The 18,058-nt window shown below is 45.1% G+C and overlaps 1 protein-coding gene across 1 annotated transcript in view; it reads right to left on the bottom strand.

Moving 5' to 3' along the window:
- Positions 1-18,058, bottom strand: part of RNFT1 (ring finger protein, transmembrane 1) — a 203,749-nt gene that overhangs the window by 101,952 nt on the left and 83,739 nt on the right. Inside the window, exon 5 of the mRNA XM_078679824.1 lies at positions 8,438-8,591. Within this exon, the coding sequence (XP_078535950.1) occupies positions 8,438-8,591 (154 nt within the window). The remainder of the gene's footprint in view (positions 1-8,437; positions 8,592-18,058) is intronic.

Below are 18,058 nucleotides of genomic sequence, written 5' to 3'. Positions count from 1 at the left end.
AGAAAGGCTTACGACTATGGTTTGGGCTTTTCACTTTTATCAAGCAAGGTCCCCTCAGTATTGAGAAACTGGGCCAAAGATGTTTTATTCTCAGTAAATTGTTTAACACCTGTCAAATACCTGCTTCATCGTTTTAATCTTTTTTCGATCCATTAAACAATGATCAGTAACCAAGTGATTATCATGTCTAGTTAATGAGGATAGACTGTGTTGCACATTATTTAATAAAACAAGAGAATACAACCCCCAACGCGAGGCATCTGTCTCTATTCCTACTACTGCAGGTTCACTTACTGCCATAAGCAGTCCATGCCCTTCGAAACTTTGAAAGTCTGGGGTGCTCTAAAACAAGACCTGCGAGACCGCAAATAGCAAAAGAAACAACTATAGGCAAATAGGTCCTAAATAGAAGACTCATTTTATAATCACCTTATGAACGGATAAACTGCCAGACTTGTAAGAGCCGACAATACCCTTGGGAAGAATTATTAAATATGTTTATTGGAAATGGTTGGTCGTTGTTGATTTATGGTTAAAAACCACTCCGATGTTTAAACATTGCCAACGACTTCCTGTTTTAGGGCATAAAGTTCCAAACAATTGGTCGTATTTGTTGGCATGTTTGCCAAACATATGTCATGGTAGTATTAATATATGATCTACTTGCTTTAGAATCATTTTCCGAAGCCTCCAACAAACTGACTGTGCACCGCAATAGGTGTATAGACAAATATGGCAAGATAGTCAGTATATGCACGCCATTGAGTTTAGGTGGATTACATTTAGCCTATGTGGGCCAAATCCAGCTTTTTCTTTAGCAGTTAAACCACTACCATAGACCCACTCTACAAGTTCACTTATTAAAAGACGACCAAAAATATTTCAAAAAACGTCAATGAGGACAATTAAGCAATTAGCCACAGAGTCTTAAACACTGGTATTACCAGTGAACCCCTCCAACATGCTGCGACTTCGCAGTATAACTTATTTTATTACAAAACCAAAAAAGTATGCCCAAATTATCAAGCTTTCTTATAGAACATCTGTAATAGCAACATGGCCAGGAGCCCTACTTCTCTTAACTGCAGTATAATTTCCACAGTCTCATTGATATTTTTCAGGGGCTGTTCCCAAACCCCAAAGTCAGTGTTACCACAGCAAATTAAGTATATGCAACTGCCCCAGATAGGTTTCCCACTGAAGGCTTGTTATTCACACTTCCTTATGTTCCACAGGACCAGCAAATCAGTCAGACATATTTTCTGAATCTACTTGGAATTCTCTTTTAGTATAACCTCAGCCATTAGGCACCAGGCCGCCTTCACTGATAATTTTCACCCTTTATATTCTTTACTGAAGACTCTGCTGCTCCATGCCCTCTATATTTTTCCATCTCAGAGATTCTTGATTTGCCTTCTGTGGAGTCTGCACTCAGAGTCAAACTAACAAATAGGACTCATGACTCTCCTCAGTCATGACTTCAGCAACTTCTATTCTAGTCTTGTAGTCAGACATATCACCTGAACCCAGAGCCCTCACAGCATACTTATGCTTTCCAATGATCAACAACGTGAACCCAGTTTTGAATCTTCCAGACTTTGGTAAACTTTATACCTTATGTCATTGACTATTGGACTTATAATACACGTAACTGGCGGGTGGTTACTCCCCAACCAGGCACTACTGACATTTCTGTTTTTTAAACATTACACTAGGTAGTAAAAGGTACCAGCCACAAATGAATTAATCACAAATATTAAATTAATACTTTGCTTTTCTGTAGTTAATATGTGGTTTCCTATTTTCAAGCCACACAAATCCATATTTGTTTAGGTTGGAAATTACAGACCATTGCCTGGTTCTTAAGAAACAGTGAAGTAACATTCTTGTCCAGCTAAGGGGGCGAGGTCTGATCACACCATTGTGAATGGCTCAGATATGCTGCTATAGAAGCAAATGAAGTGATCAACCTTCTGCCATGTTAACCATGTAAGTGCCTAGAGTTCAAAGGTGATGAAAGGACTATGTTCCTCCAGATTAAGCAATTGGTTTCTCTTGCATGATACTCATTCCTTATAGATTATACATTCACCTGTAGACTACTTCAAGAAGCTCCAGCTGGAACATCCAAATAAATATACTGACATTCTCAAGAATGCCGATGTAAGACCCACAAGAGGATTCAGAACATGTGATCACAGCAGAAATAGGAGCTCAGAATTTCAATGGTTACCAAAATAGACATTGTGCCTGAAAATATACTTTATGTTTGATTCACAAAATTAATCAGTGGCAATCAAGGCATTATTTAGCTCAATGTATCCATCACTACACTGTTGGTAGATCAGCCATGACTCAGAACTATGAAATGGTTGCACTAGGGTTCATACTTTATACCTAGCAGGACTCATTTTGACACAGGTCCCAAACTGCAGTTTCTGCTATTTACTCCTCCCATTGAGTCACACCATATATTTTATAAAGAGCCAACTACGCATCTTTTATCCTAGTGAGCACATTCCATCTCCCTTCACATCACCCTTATCCAAAAATGAGCACAGAAGCTGGGTGCAGACTAACCCCTAGAATAAATTTATTCTGTAAAGCTTTCTATAAATGTGTAGACTAATTTACTAAGAAGCACTAAGTCAAGGCACAATTAAAATATTCAGCTGAAAGACAGTTTTATTGAAATATAATTCCAGAGGCTGTGATGAAATTTGAGATTTCAGCACAAGTTTAATGTCTCTGGCGGAAGCGGGGTATACGCATCACTGTACATGGGAGTGCTAAACATTCATCAGTGCGTCCTACTTTATGGGAGTCAACAGCGAACCCCTTCCTACATGGTAAATTTTAAACCTGAAGAGAATCACATGTGTCTGTTTCAGATAATGTGGACAAGGTGAAAACCGGGGAAGCAGGAGGAGGATTTAGCACTAAGGGTTGTAATTCAGGAATAAGATGTCAGAGAAGTGGCTCCTCCTAACGCCCTTATTGGTAGGCAGAGTCATTTGTCATGCAAAACATAGCTGTTCTACAGCTCCAACAATAAACTGGGCTGGTCTGCTGGAAGAGAGCGAGCCTTATCGTGCAATGTTCAACCTTCCCAAAGCTGAATACCAATAACTCTGAAAACGAATCTCAGGGAATAAATCGTACTGCTGCAGTGAAAACTATCAGCCACTGTCCCACACTTTCAAGGATTTCCAAAGTCAAACTGAGACAGCACCAAATTAGACCTAGAATAATAGGTTAACACTCCTGTCCCAAGGCTCCAAGTACTTTCAATTGGCTCAACAAAAGGTGTGTTCCTCCAGTCTATACGCCTAATTTAGCCTTCCGATTTCACACTCCCCCAACCAAGGTTTTCTGTTTTTTTCAGTTATGTTTCTGGCGGTTTTCCTTGGGCCCATTACTAGTAGCACCAGAGTCCTTTGCAGTGTTTGGTTAACCCGCAAGAGTCAGTGTTCACTTATGTAGCCTGTGTGGCTGAATGCTGCCTTAAAGGGCAGATACAACAGCAGCTCTTGGTCTTGCTTATGAAGGCTTACTATATCTGGATGCTGCATTTTGCTTATAAATCGAACAATGCTTTGGTTTATATTCAGAAATCCCTATTAGTTTCTTATGAATTATCACAATAATTTTATTTTAATTGCTATAACTCTAATAATTAGGGCTTCATTTAGATCTTGGCGGACTGGTTATTCCTTCACAACGGTGACTGATATCCCATCCACCGTAATATAAAACCCATTATATCCTATGGGATTTATATTTTGACAGATGGGATATCCGTCACCATTGTGACGGAGTAACCCGTCCACCGAGATCTAAATCAGGCCCTTAGTTTGTCAGTTCTTGTTTGCTTAGTTTAGTGAGTAATACTTATCTCGGGCTCCTGAGAGTCTCACCACTTAGTACTGAGCCATAGTCTCCCTTCTTTTCAATTCACCTTTATTATTGATCCCCTCTATTTAGAGACAGATAGTTCGCTTGGCCTTTTAAAGTTCTTTGTTCACCTTATTGTTATCTAGTTTGTAATCTCCATGCCAACGTCTGTAATGCCATCGATATGCAAAATTCCTCTCTCTTGCTATGATCCCCCTCCAAACAAGACCAAATATACTGTTTTGCTGATTGTGTGCAAAAGTGCCACAACAACAAATACATACATTAACAAAACATATACTATTGTAGCTTTTTGACCTGCCAAGGTTGTCTTGGGTACCAATTGCTTAGGTCAAGCCACACAAGCAAGCTGGACTAGGGCAAACAGTGGCATGGCTCAGTTTAACCTTCTTATCATCAAAGCAACAGGACCAAAACACTATCATAGTCCTTTCAATGCCCCCAGCTGAACCTAGGGCTAAGATATGTATTAAGTGTCTTCTTCGTAGGTGTGCTATCAGCTCATCCATATCACCTAAAGGATAAGGTTAAAACTATTCCGCTCTTCGTCCTACTCTCTCCTACAAAGGACAAATAAGCACCAACACAGGAAGATTATTGTTTAAACGGGGATTGCAGTAGAAACAAGGCAATGGTTTTCAAAGTCTTTAATAAAAAGGTAACAGGAAAAACCTGGGGACAAATTCTGTCCCTGCTGTGAAAAAGAACTTGGGAATCAGCAATGAAAAAAGCACCAAACATGCTCTATTTAGATGTTCCTCCTTGACAAAAAAACCCTTTATGTATAAAGGTCCAACCCTCTGGAACACTGATGAACAACAACTGACAAACGGTTGACAATCAAAACAAAACCTGTGGAAGTGACTGCTTACTGTAATTTAAATTTGGATTTTCAGATTGTTTTTGGGGGGTATAAATTCCTAGGATGTGTTCAAATTAATCAGTCCAGAAGTGAAGAAATATTTATTTCTCTTAGCACTTGGCTTGTGTTTCTTTCACCTCCAACAAGGGTCCAAGACATTTCCCATCTCCATTCTGAGCAAGCGCTGCGTGGCATGCTAATGCTATTTGGTTCACAGCAACATTGAATACTTTGTTATATTCGCTCCTCCCCATATTAGTATTCATCTACCTAGTGCGACCTTTCTCATTTACTTGGGAAACCTTTTTGTCTTCAAGTCCCACTTGTGCTCTGAAGACAGTGTTGCAGTGCTAAACTATGGAACTTGCAGCTCACCAGTAGAAGCAGAACATCTGAGGTGAATTAAAAACAAGCATTTACAATGCAATGGTCTCGGCAATATTATAGGTAGAGCTATTGGTATTGCTCATTATTTTTTAATTTTTTTGTATCCCTAAATAAATGGCATTGTCCTTTATATTGGCAATAGCTTAATTGCTTGCATATGCGAGACCTATTGCATTAGCAGAGAGAGAGTGAGGTAGTGAGATAGAGAGAGAGTGAGGTAGTGAGAGAGTGAGGTAGATAGAGAGTGAGGTAGTGAGAGAGTGAGGTAAATAGAGAGTGAGGTAGTGAGAGCGAGAGAGTGAGGTAGTGAAAGAGTGAGGTAGAGAGGGATGTTTTGAGGTAGTGAGATAGAAACAGAGAGTGAGGTTGTGAGGTAGTGAGATAGAGAGAGAGTGAGGTAGTGAAAGAGAGTGAAAGTGAGTTAGTGAGATAGAAAGAGAGAGAGTGAGGTAGTGAGATAGAGGGAGAGTGAGGTAGTGAGTTAGAGAGAGAGAGTGAAGTTGTGAGGTAGTGAAATAGAGAGTGAGGTAGTGAGATAGAGAGTGAGGTAGTGATGTTTTGAGAGAGCAAGTCACAAAGGCACCGTCCCAGCAGGAGACACTCAGGACAAAGGGCGCCCAAAGCCAGACAGTTAGGCGCCACTTTACCGTTAAACACTGCGAATTGACTCTTCCTGGTCTAAAAAGGCACCTGATAATGGTAAAGATATGCAGAACTCTTCGGGCCTGTCATAATGATGAAACATATAGGCGCACACGATATTGCACAAGCAAAGCAAGTGAAATGTATAGAGATATAATTGTGGTCAGCAATGCGAAAGTGAAGCACCCAAAATAAATTATTTCTTAAACATCTGTTCCAATTAAGCTTTGCTATGCAAAGTCGTACAATGAATAGAGTCTGTGCACTTTAATTCGAGCGCACGAAGTACCGTCAGCCCTATGCGATTCCTCGTTTTAACGCACCTGTAGCAGAGAAGTATTCGGACTCCAAGGATTCCTTGAGTCCCTTTCTCCTCCTCCAGAAACCATAAATCACTCTGGCAGGTAGCTGGGAAGCAGCTGCTAATGATAGTTTTGCTCTGGAGTACAGGAAGTCAACCTTTAACCCCGCCTGCTGTTGTTTGTCTCAGGCTGGTGACAAAAGAACAGATGTCCGCAAGATGCCAACTGTGCGTCTAGTCACAGAGCTGCAAGAAACCTGGAAAAGCAGAGAGGCTGCAATACACACACACACTGTCAAATGACAAACTTGAGTCCCGGTCGTTTCACAAAGCTTCCCTGACTAAGCGGACATCCAGGCAAAAAATTAGACACATCAACATTTTTGCAGTTTCACATAGCGCAAACTCGACCCTCAGATCTCGGAGTGCCTTACATGAGCACCAGTTACATTGCTCTGTGTCACTTTTTTTGGGTGCGTATTCACAAGTTTGTTGAGCCGCTGCGAACTGGGTTCACCAGCTCCAACGTCGCCAGCTTTGACAGTGCTCTCCTCATTCTTTCCAGCCAACCTACTGAAATACAATTTACCTAGTTTTACGTGGCATACATACCTTGTTTTCATTTGCACAAGCAGGTGAGGTGGTATTCACAGATTCCCTGAGGAGCAGGAGTCCAGTCGCTGGAGGAGTTCATGAAACATCTTCGCATGGACTCTGTGTAACTGTGAAACGGTGCGAAGGCCAGGAGTGACGTCTATCTGTGAAGTGCATGCTCGCCCTATCTCTTGGCAATATTATTGACACAAAAAGGATGTTTGTTACTCAACTTATTTGGACTTGTACCCAGTTCAGCAACCAGGATTCGAACCTCTGACCACGGGATCAGAGGACTGTAGGTGAGACTGTAGGTGGGAGTCCCGCTCGGGGGACTCACGGACAACTGGGGAGCCTCTTCAGGGCTCGTCACAAATATGCCCCACGAGCCTCGTGGGCTCTAAACAAATTGCCCACGCAACGTAGGAGCAGCCTGCTGCCTTTGGGGCTGCTCTAGGGATGTGCCTGGGCGTCGTTGGGGTCCCTTTCGGGGGACACAAAACACCTACAATGGCCCGAGCCTCGCAGGCTCTCGGAAAGAATGCGGCCGCAATGTGGGAGCCCCGCTCGGGGGACTCGATTACCCAGGAATGCCCACACAAGAAAGCCTGCACCACTGGGGGGGGCGGGCACCGGCAATGTGCCCCGGCGTCCCCACCCTCTTCAACATACTACCACGGGGCTTCGGCCTCACTCCCCCTCCTCCCGGTCAGCTCCACTCACCGGTGTGCAGCACAGGGGCTCCGGAGGGGTCGGCGGCGGTGAACTCGGTTTGTGCGGGCGGACTTCTTCAATCTCTGCTCCGCTCACCAGGCGCTTAGGCGGGGCTCTCCCCCTTCTCAGGAGAGCCCTGCGGGAACCGGCGCTGGCGTCTGGACACTTCTTCTCCTGGACAAGTGCACCGGGGAGCAGAGTAGGCTCCTGCCTGCCCCGGTGCCCGTGCAGCTGCGATTCGTCTCTGGGAGGCGGGGTAGGCTCCTGCCCTCCTACTTTCGGTTTCCGGTTGTCCCGCCCGGCCTGCCTGACTTCCTGGTCGCGGGCCGGCGGCGATGTTCGGTTTGTCCCGGGCTGCGGCGGTGATTCTGGGCTGATGAGGGGTAGGCTCCCTCTTTAATAAAGTCACGAACACGGGGCAAATGAAGGCGGCAATGCGAGGACTGTAGGTGAAACAAACTCACATGAAGGGAGACGTGGAAAACGAAAGGCGCTTCAGCCATTGTTGAACAAACACGGAGCAGCGAACAGCGGGAGGGGGCGGGAACGAGGACAGCGGGAGCAGGCGACCAACCTCATCTTTAAAAAACAGGAAAATGGCGACCGGGAGCTCTGAAAATTTTCGGATTGGGGGCGTGTTTTACTGTTTTGAGTGACAGACAACGTCACTGTCTAAAGAACAGCAAAACTTACGCCCCCAAATCCGAAAAAGACGGAGCCTATTCGGAGGGACGGCTCTCTCCTCCAATGGCTGGCCTCCATTTAGGAAGCCAGCCAATTGAGGGAGAGCCAAAAAGAGGGAGGGATAAAGCAGCCCTCTTACTAACAATAATTCTCGGACTTCCGGTTCTGCCTTCGGCAGACCGGATATTACCAAAACCTAAAAAATCTACTAGGTGCAATAATGCTTTACACAGAATTGCATATTTAAAAACACTGCTCAATCATACCAGATTCCTGGTGGCGGTATAAAAATTAGTTATTGATACTTTCATACGCGATGTGCAGGTCACTGCTCTTACCTTGGACTTGTAAGACATCACAAAGGACGGCACCAACAGGACCAGGCACTTGAAGCCCATGAAGCTGAATTTGAGGACGAAATCGGTGATTCCCACAATCCAAAGCACGTCCCAAAATTGAAGGAACTCCACAGTTGGGCTTAAAAATATTAAACTTAAAGAAATGGAAAGGCAAAGTAAGAATGATTCCAACAGTGCATCCCACAAACAGCAATAAGACATACTGCATATACATTCTCTAATACAGGAATATGGACTTGAAATGTATAACCCAATACAGGTATAGTAGAACAAACAGAATTAAAAAAAAGTAGTACTTCCAGAACACGGCATACCTCTACTATGCCTATTCAAGGGTCCCATCACTTGGAATGGTGTTTCATTGCTTGGAGCACATGCCAAGCCCACTAGCTGCACATCTTTCTTGCCAATGTGACAAACCGTTCCCAAACATCCATCCCCTCAAGGATCCACCTAAAATAAGTAGGATTTCCTCTTTTAGTTAAAAGTGCAATGCTCTCTTGCATCCGGTCTCTTTCCCACTCTCATAATGAGAGTAGATTAGCATGCCGCCAGGTAGATGAACCAGAAAAGTTTTTGTAAATGGAGCCTTTGACGTCAGGTACCAGGCACCAGCTATCACATCACATTCAGCCAGTTCATTTTTTCGTAGCAGTAAAAATCTGAACCTGCTTCTCTGACTTTCAGTAAATGTCGTAACCGGTTTATCTCTCAGATGCTTATGCTGCTGTCGCTCCATACCTAAACCACTAAGCTCACCTCCGTCCCCTACCTTTTTTTGCATTGCGCCAGCTTTTTATCTTGTGCATAATGACTGTCGGCAGCTGCTGACCCTGTATCCTCTGTATTTTTGATGGGAAAGAAGTCATCTGGTGCATACCTACACTTACTACTTCACTCCATTAAAAGTCCATAGTTGAGATGGAGCTGGTAATCTGAATTACCCGGTAAATCCTCATTTCCTAGTGGATCTTCATGGACCAAATTGTAATGGCCTGGATTTTCCCAACCCTGGAGTTACCAGTACTCTCGAGATCGAAAACTCTGGGGTTGGAGAAAATCCGTCCCCTTTACCACGCCACTCATAATGATGGCCTTAGTGCTGGGACTCATTCACAGTACCTCCAGAACCACCAGACTTGCATCCAGAGACTGCATCAATCACACAGGAGAGCACGGGATTTCATCTCCACAAAGAAGTGTCGGGAGAAGAGCATGTGGTTTTGACCAGTAGACACAGCCCAGAATAAGCTTCCTGCCAGATAGATAGTAAGGCACTATCCAGCAGCTCTCCTATTCCTGTATGGTGGTTACTCTCACTGGCTCTACACAAGTGACAAAGTTATCCCTTGCAAAAGCAAAGGTGTTCAGTTAAACTTAGATGTCAAGGAACACAAGAGGGGTGTCAACCATACAGGAGTGAAAAACCCTTCAAAGACTTCTGCTTCAATAGCTCTCTTGGTAAGCCTCATTGCAAGGAGGAGTTTGCCTCCCCCTGCTTTTCACCCAATCTTCCTTAAAACAAAAGCAGCACAGAAAGAAGCAAAAGCACATTCCCCCACTGAATGGTCATACCCGCAGATCAGCCACCAGCAACAATCTTATTTGGAGGTCCCAACAGGTGTCCACATACTCCAGTAGTCTGCAACTTTCCCTGACACACCAAATCTTGGCGGAGGTCCTCACAATGGCACAATCCAAGGCTTAAAGCTCTTCCGGGTCTATTGGCTAACAGGAGTTTATCTCCTCTGCACTTGATCACTTTTAAACTCTGCCCTGTATGTCTGCCGTTTATAGGAGTTCGACTACATTGTGGGCAGTCAGATATGCCTCATCAGTCAAGAGCAGCAGGATTTAGAGTTGCAGTGGCAGTCTTAGCTCGACCAGATGTAAGCAAAGGCTTTTTCTTCATGTTATCCTTCATTCTTAGCTCAGTTATCTTTCTGAATACTACCAGTGTGATGATTTTCACTTGCTTGCCAGCTTCAGATCCTTTTGCAGATGCTCCTGCAGGACCATGGGGATGGAGGAGGGCAATGTACACCATCCCATGGCCTTCTATATAAAAGAGGCATCGATTTGTGGGAAGGGCGAGAAGCAACCCGACACAGATTCCCATTAGCAGAGAAGACCAACACTATGCTGGCAAAGGCTGAGGAGGCTCGGTCGATTGAGACACCCCCAGCAGTGAATGTAAAAGCGCTCATGAGCTTCGTCATGGGTGTCACTAGTTATGTAATTGCAACTACAAAAAAATCTATTCTGAAATGGCAGCTCCATCTCCCACATCATAATCTGCTTTGGCCATCAAGATTTTGGTCCTCAAGCGGGCTCAGGAGATTTCAAGCAGCAACACTGCCTACATGAAAGCATGAAGCTTACCTAACTTAAAGTAGTCATATGTCTCTACTCCATGGGAAAGAGATGCAGCTACCCAGAGGTCTCTTCCTGAACAGGGGTGGCCTTACCAGGCACTGGCAAGAGTGGTTATCGTCTTCAGACCTCAAGCCTTTTGGCCCAGGAGGTCCTAAAATGTCCACTTACCATTGTGAATAGCTCACCCGATGCATTAGACATACGACAGGTGGCATGGGAAAGGGATCTTGGTGGTCTTTCAAATAAAGTGCCAGAGTGGCTAGATGCCCGAATGGTCCTTAGAGGACTACCAACACCATGCAAGTCTGAGTGATTTAACTCCGGATTCTGCACATAATTTCTATCGCTCCCTCAAAATTATGGCGCTTTGGAAGGACACCCTCCTCAGACTACATTGGGTGTGGGACAGCAGAGGGAGATTTCCTCTATACCATGCCCAGACCATCAGCAATTTTTTTATTTTTTTTATTTTTTATTAAGTTCAGGGCATAACAGAATCACTTGACACATAAGCTTACTATTATTCGTTGATATACATTCCGTTGACATTATATACATCTTCATTATTTGTAATGCAAGATACAATTTGTCTGATCAGTGAAATTTTCTGCACCTTTCCTCCTCCCTCTCAATCGGAAATCTCCTCATTCGGTGACCTGGGTAGTTCACCGACGTAAACCTTGAATGTATTCCATGCCCCCCAAACTCTCCCCCATTTTTGGGGACGTCCCCGATTAAGGTACGTCTCTTTCTCAGCCACCATAGCAACATCCATGTCCTTGCACCAGTCAGTGAGCGTTGGCGACTCTCCCGAACCCCACTTTCTGGCTATATTACGCTTTGCGAGCATTATTCCCAGCGTTGCCCAATCCTGCGGCGGATTAAGATAATTTGGTTCCCATATGTTTAATAAGCACCTCTTGGGTTCTGGTTTTAATGATACTTCCTCTGTTTGTTATATAGTTCTCATAATCTTTACCCAATAAGCTACTATCTTCGGACATTGCCATATGGTGTGATAGAATGTACCCTGCTCCCCACAACCCCTCAGATCAAAACGGATGTGTGGCTGTCCCTATTTTACAGAGGGTTAATCTGGTGTAGTACGTGCGATGTAGTATCTTGAGTTGCACTAATCTCAACCTTGAAGGTATTGCTCCTTCGCATGGGGATGACAGTGTCTCCTGCCAATCTGTATCCTCGAGTTCCCCTAGATCCCGGGACCATTTTTGCCTAAGTGCTGCCGTTGGATCAGGTAAGTTGTTAACTAGTTTTCGGTAGGTGAGGGAAGTGGCCTTTTCTGCATATGATCGGTCAACAGCCTATCTTCTAGGGGAGTAGCTTCTGGGACCGCGTGACGGGTGGTATAACCGCTTGTAATGCATGTTTAATCTGTATGTTTCTGAATATTACAGAAGGCGCCATTTTGTATTTTTCCTTCAGGTGCTCAAACGTGATCATCTCACCCTTGTTTCATAAGTCACCCACTGTAGATATGCATATTGCGTCCCATTTATGAAATCCTTTACTATTTCTGAGTCGCCCAAGCCTTTGTGTGTTGCAGAGAGGAGTAAGCTGGGCGATAACTCCTTGCCAGCCCAACCTAGTGTGTGCTGTGTGCCGTATGCCAACTGTATGTGCTGTTGGGCCAATTAGTGAGCTAGATCATTTTTTGTTATATAATGCGGACATAACTCCTTACTCTCCCATCCCGTGTCTGTCTGCTTGGAACGATGGATCTGTTTGTGGGGCATGTAACCATTGATTGATTATTTTTAGCTGTGCTGCCCTAATTGTATGTTCGGGAGAGCTATTCCGCTATCATACCAGCCCCGGACAAATTTGTCCTGTGCAATGCATGCCGGTTTATTCCCCATAACAAACTGGAGACCTCTGCTGCTATTGCTTTGAAATAACTCGGCTGTACCAGAAACGGTGCATTTTCTAATGCTTATAAGAATCCTGGTAGCGCCATCATTTCAAAAAGAGCTGCTTTTCCCAGCAATGTCAATGGCAATGTGTGCCAATATGTCACGTCCCTTTTCAAACGCTCCACGGGAGGCATCAGATTTTTTTCTTTTTTATTTGTCCAGCCTAGACGTCACATAGATACCCAAGTATTTAAAGGGTCCTTCAGTAATCTGCAATTGACAATCTCTAGGGAGTTGTGGCGGCGGGCCGTGAAGTACAAATATGATCGACTTGGACCAATTAATGGTGTAGCCAGACGCCCGACCAAAAAGTTCGCAAATATTTAGGAGCACCAAAATAGACCGTTTAGGGGATGTCATGTATAGTAACACGTCATCCGCATATAAAGAAATGTGGTCTTCCCAAACTCCTGCCCACCTGAGCCCTCGGATCATCGGTTCCCATCTAATCCACGCCGCCAGTGGCTCCAGTACGAGGGCGAACAGCAACGGGGACAATGGGCACACCTGGCGTGTTCCACGTTTTAGTGGGAAGTCCTCTGATATGGGACTGTTGGCCGTTACATATGCTAGAGGTTTTGAGTACAGCAAGCGTATCCATGCGCAAAATTTAGAGCCAAAGCCCAAATGCTGAAGTACCGCGAAGAGGAAGGGCCACTCCACCATATCGAATGCAATTTGAGCGTCTAATAAGAGGATAACCGCTGGCTCTCGGATATATGGTATACAAGCAATCACCCCATGTAGACGTCTCAGGTTAAGAGCTGTGCTTCTGCCTGGCATAAATTGAGACTGATCCGGGTGTATTAGGGTCATAAGGTGCGGGGTTAATCTTGTTGCAATAAGTTTTGCAAGGATTTTAGCTTCGGCATTAATTAACGATATTGGGCAATATGAAGTGCAGTCTTCAGTTGGCTTTCCGGGTTTCGGGATCGTTACTATGGTAGCCATCTGCTGGTCTAGCGGAAGCTCCCCCGCCTCCAAACTTTCAAGGTACATCTACAGTAAATGCGGGGCAAGTATGCCAGATGTCTTTTTGTAAAGTTCGATGGGTACAACATTGGGTCCCACTGCCTTTCCTGATTGTAGAGATCCAATAGTTACTTGCAATTCTTCGGTCGGGAGGTCAGCTTTAAGTGTGAGAGCCGCCTCTGGTGTGAGTTTGGACATATTAATATCTTTTATATAGGTCAGTGCTTCCTCAATCGTCATGGTTGATAGTGACGTATAAACCTGTCGAAAGTAGTCGACTACGGTAAGCACTATTTCTTGTGGATCAGTTACTAGTAGCCCCTCTTGTGTTCGTATTTGCACTATCCATCTCTTTGCCCTCTCTCATTTGTCGAGCCAGGCCAGAAGCTTTCCTGCCTTGTCACCAGTTTCATATATTTTATGTTGTGTAGCCTGCATGCTTGACCTAGTTGTTTCTTTCAGAAATTCTCCGAGTTCTTGTTGCTTTAGACGCAAGGACTGGGCCGATTCCAACGTCGGGTTTCATGTGCGTTTGTCACCGAAGTCATTTAATTCTGATTGTATAGTGTTTAACTCCTTTTGTTTTTCACGTTTATGACCTGCTATGGATGCAATGGCTTGGCCGCGAATAACTGTTTTGTAGGCCTTGCAGAGGGTGGTTGGGGACTGGACCGACAAAACGTTTTCCTGGAAATAGTGTTGTGTTGTAGTAGTGATGTCTTTTAGAATCTTGGGGACTTGTAGGTAACCAGGGTATATGGGGTAGATGCGCCGTCTTACCTTGTGTCGGCATGAATAAGTTAGTAGTCCGGATAAGTTACTTACCTGTAATCCTAGTTCTATTCCAGGGGTATCCTCATCAAAGTCATAAGCACTGAATATTCCCGCCCACGTGCGGGACCCCGGAAACAATATAAAAATATATATGTAAAAACACATATCTCGCTCCAAATAGATGTACATACATATATCATTTTTCTCACGTCAATGCAGCCCCAAAACCAAGGCTAGACAATGTAAACACTTCTATATGCACAGCAATTAGTAAGGAAACAAAAAACACATTAGGTCAAATAGCTCTTGAACTTTGTGTTTTAATGAGTAAAAACACTCATAAATCCTGAAAATTGCCCATAAAAGACATTGTTAGCCATAGGCTGCATTGCAAAGTGATAACACAGAAACTGAAAGCATTTTCAGCTAAAACTGGCAACGTGCCTTTAAGGCAGCCATGACCCCAGGCTTCCCATCATGCCTCAGGGGTGACAGTTAGGTCAGTTGTTCTTTGCATAACCCTGAAGTCAGGGCTAAATCACAAGCCAGAGACGTATAGCTCTCATTTACCTGGGGAGGCGGGTGGGTTGCTTATGACTTTGATGAGGATAACCCTGGAAGAGAACTAGGATTACAGGTAAGTAACTTGTCCTTCTCTTCCAGGGGATCCTCATCAATAGTCATAAGCACTGAATAGAATAGCAAGCCCATCAACCACCTGCAGGTAAATGAGAAGTACATGACTCAACCGAAAAAGACCAATTATAACAGCCCAAAACTTAGCTGTTAAACAGATTCCGCAAGGAGGCCTGGCCTACCTGGGTATCTGCTCTCGTGTCAGAATCTAGACAGTAATGTCTGGTAAATGTATGGACGGACCTCCAGGTTGCCGCCTTACAGATCTCAGACATGGGTACATTATGGAGGAAAGCTGCAGTCGCAGCTCTACCTCTGGTGGAATGCGCTTTGAGAGAGAAAACCTAGGGTTTTCTGAGCCAACTGGTAAGCAAGTTTGATGCACGAAACGATCCATCTTGAAATAGAACGTTTCGAGGCCGCATGACCTGATCTGATCGATCCATAATTAATAAAAAGTTGATCATAGTGACGAATGACCTTAGACCTATCTAGATAGAATTTTAAACCCCTTTTCAGGTCTAAGGAATGCAGAGCCCTCTCAGCTGGAGTAGAGGGATTGGGAAAGAAAGTGGGCAGAGAAATGGTTTGATTTACATGAAAATCTGACACCACTTTCGGGAGAAAAGACGGATGTGTCCTTAGCACCACTCGATTCAAATGGAACACAGTATAGGGTTCAGAGGAGCAGAGAGCTTGAATCTCGCTCAACCTGCGAGCTGACGGGATCGCCACCAAAAAAGCGGCTTTCCAGGAAAGATGCTGCAAAGTAGCTTAATGAATGGGTTCAAAAGGAGGACCCATTAGCTTTGATAGCACCAGGTTCAACTCCCAGGGAGGAGAAGGACGCACTGGAGGGTACATTTTCTTTAATCCTTGCAGGAAGTCCTTGACAGCTGGCAACTGGAAAAAAGAGGTCTGAGAAGGAGACCGCCTGTAAGCTGTTCTAGCTGCCAAGTGCACCTTAATAGAATTAAACTTTAAACCTGCTTTAGCCAGATACAACAAATAAGGAAGAACTGCTTCTTCCTGACTTTGAACAGGATTATGACCATTCTGTATGCACCACATATAGAATCGCTTCCATTTGCATGCATAAGAATGTCTTGTGGAAGGACGTCTTGCCTCTTTCAGGATGGACATGCAGTCCTGCGGCAACCCTAGATGGCCGTATTGTATGACCTCAGGAGCCATGCTGCCAAGCTCAGTGACGGAAGGTTAGGATGGTGAATTCTCCCGCTCATCTTGGACAACAGGTCCGGCCTGCATGGTAGCCTCTTGTGGGGGGTCACTGACATGTGAAGCAGGTCAGTGTACCACCATTGTCTTGGCCAGTCTGGGGCGATGAGGATCATCGTTGTGCACGAGTGTGTCAGCTTGCTCATCACCTTCGGGATCAACGGAAGGGGTGGAAAGGCGTACACAAATTCCCCTGACCAGTCGATCAAAAGAGCATTCCCTCTCGATCCTGGCGGGTAGAACCTTGAGGCGAAGTATTGGCATTTGGTGTTTTGGTCATCCGCGAACAGGTCTATGGTGGGACGACCCCAGGACTGAAAGATGTCTTCTACCACTGCGTCGTGGAGGACCCAGTCATTCCTGTCATCGAAATGACGGCTTAGAGCATCCGCCCTCACATTCTGCTCCCCTGGGAGGTGGACTGCTGTGACGGACAACTTGCGAGCCAGAAGCCAATGCCAGATCCGTTGTGCTTCCAACGACAGAGTTTGGGAGCGTGTTCCCCCCTGCTTGTTCAAGTAGTACATGGTGGTTGTGTTGTCCGTTTGTACTAGTACTGAAGCTTCTTGAATCGAGGGAAGGAACGCTTTGAGAGCTAGGTGGACTGCTCTCAACTCTAGCAAGTTGATGTGGTAGGTACTTTCTTTGTGAGACCACAGACCCTGCACTTGTAGCTGACCCATGTGCGCTCCCCAGCCTAGCAGGGAAGCATCCGTGATCAGTGTTTGTACAGGGGGAGGTTGATGGAACAGAACTCCCACCTGCATATGTTGCTTTTTGGTCCACCATGGAATGGAAGCTCGAGCTGCGTCTGAGAGAGTGATCTGGTCGTCCCAGCGAGCTGATTGTTGGTCCCATTTGTCCTCCAGATACTCCTGAAGAGGACGCATCCGAAGTCTGGCATTCGAGACCAGGAAGATGCATGATGTCATCGACCCTAACAGGGAGGCAATCCTGCGCACTTTCTGAATCTTGCTGCGAAGTACCAGCTGACATTTCTGGGTTATCGAACACTGTCTCTCCTCCGAAGGAAACACTTTCCCTACCTCGGAGTCTAGCAGAGCTCCCAGGAAGTGAATCTTCTGGGTGGGCTGAGAGACTGATTTTCCGAAGTTGACATGTAGCCCTAGTCGCTGGCATAGCTCGATACAGGTCCGGAATTTACTTCTTACGCTGTCTGGGGAAGGACCTTTCACCAGCCATTCGTCCAGGTATGGGTATACGAAGACCCCCCTGCGGCGTAGAGCGGCTGCCACCACTGCAACACACTTCGTGAACACCCTGGGAGCCGACTTCAACCCAAACGGCAGGACTTTGAACTGATAGTGGGAGGTCCCCACCCGGAACCGAATAAATCTTCTGTGACTGGGGTGTATAGGGACATGAAAGTAAGCATCTTGCAGGTCCAGCGAACACATCCAATCTCCCCTCCTGAGATGTGGATATATTTGGTGAAGCGCTAACATGCAAAACCTTTCCTTTTTGACATGCCGATTGAGTGTTCGCAAGTCCAGAATGGGTCTGTATTCCGCCTTTTGGCCCTTTATCGGGAGTACACCCCTTTTCCTATTTGAGACTCTGGCACTCTCTCGATGGCTGACTTCTCGAGGAGAGTGGCTACTTCTTTTTTCAGAAGGTGAAACTGATGAGTCGATGTTGCCATCGAGGGGAC

The sequence above is a fragment of the Lissotriton helveticus genome, chromosome 3_1 (genome assembly GCF_964261635.1).
Source record: "Lissotriton helveticus chromosome 3_1, aLisHel1.1, whole genome shotgun sequence".
NCBI lineage: Eukaryota > Metazoa > Chordata > Amphibia > Caudata > Salamandridae > Lissotriton > Lissotriton helveticus.
This window is presented reverse-complemented; position numbering and strand designations above follow the sequence as displayed.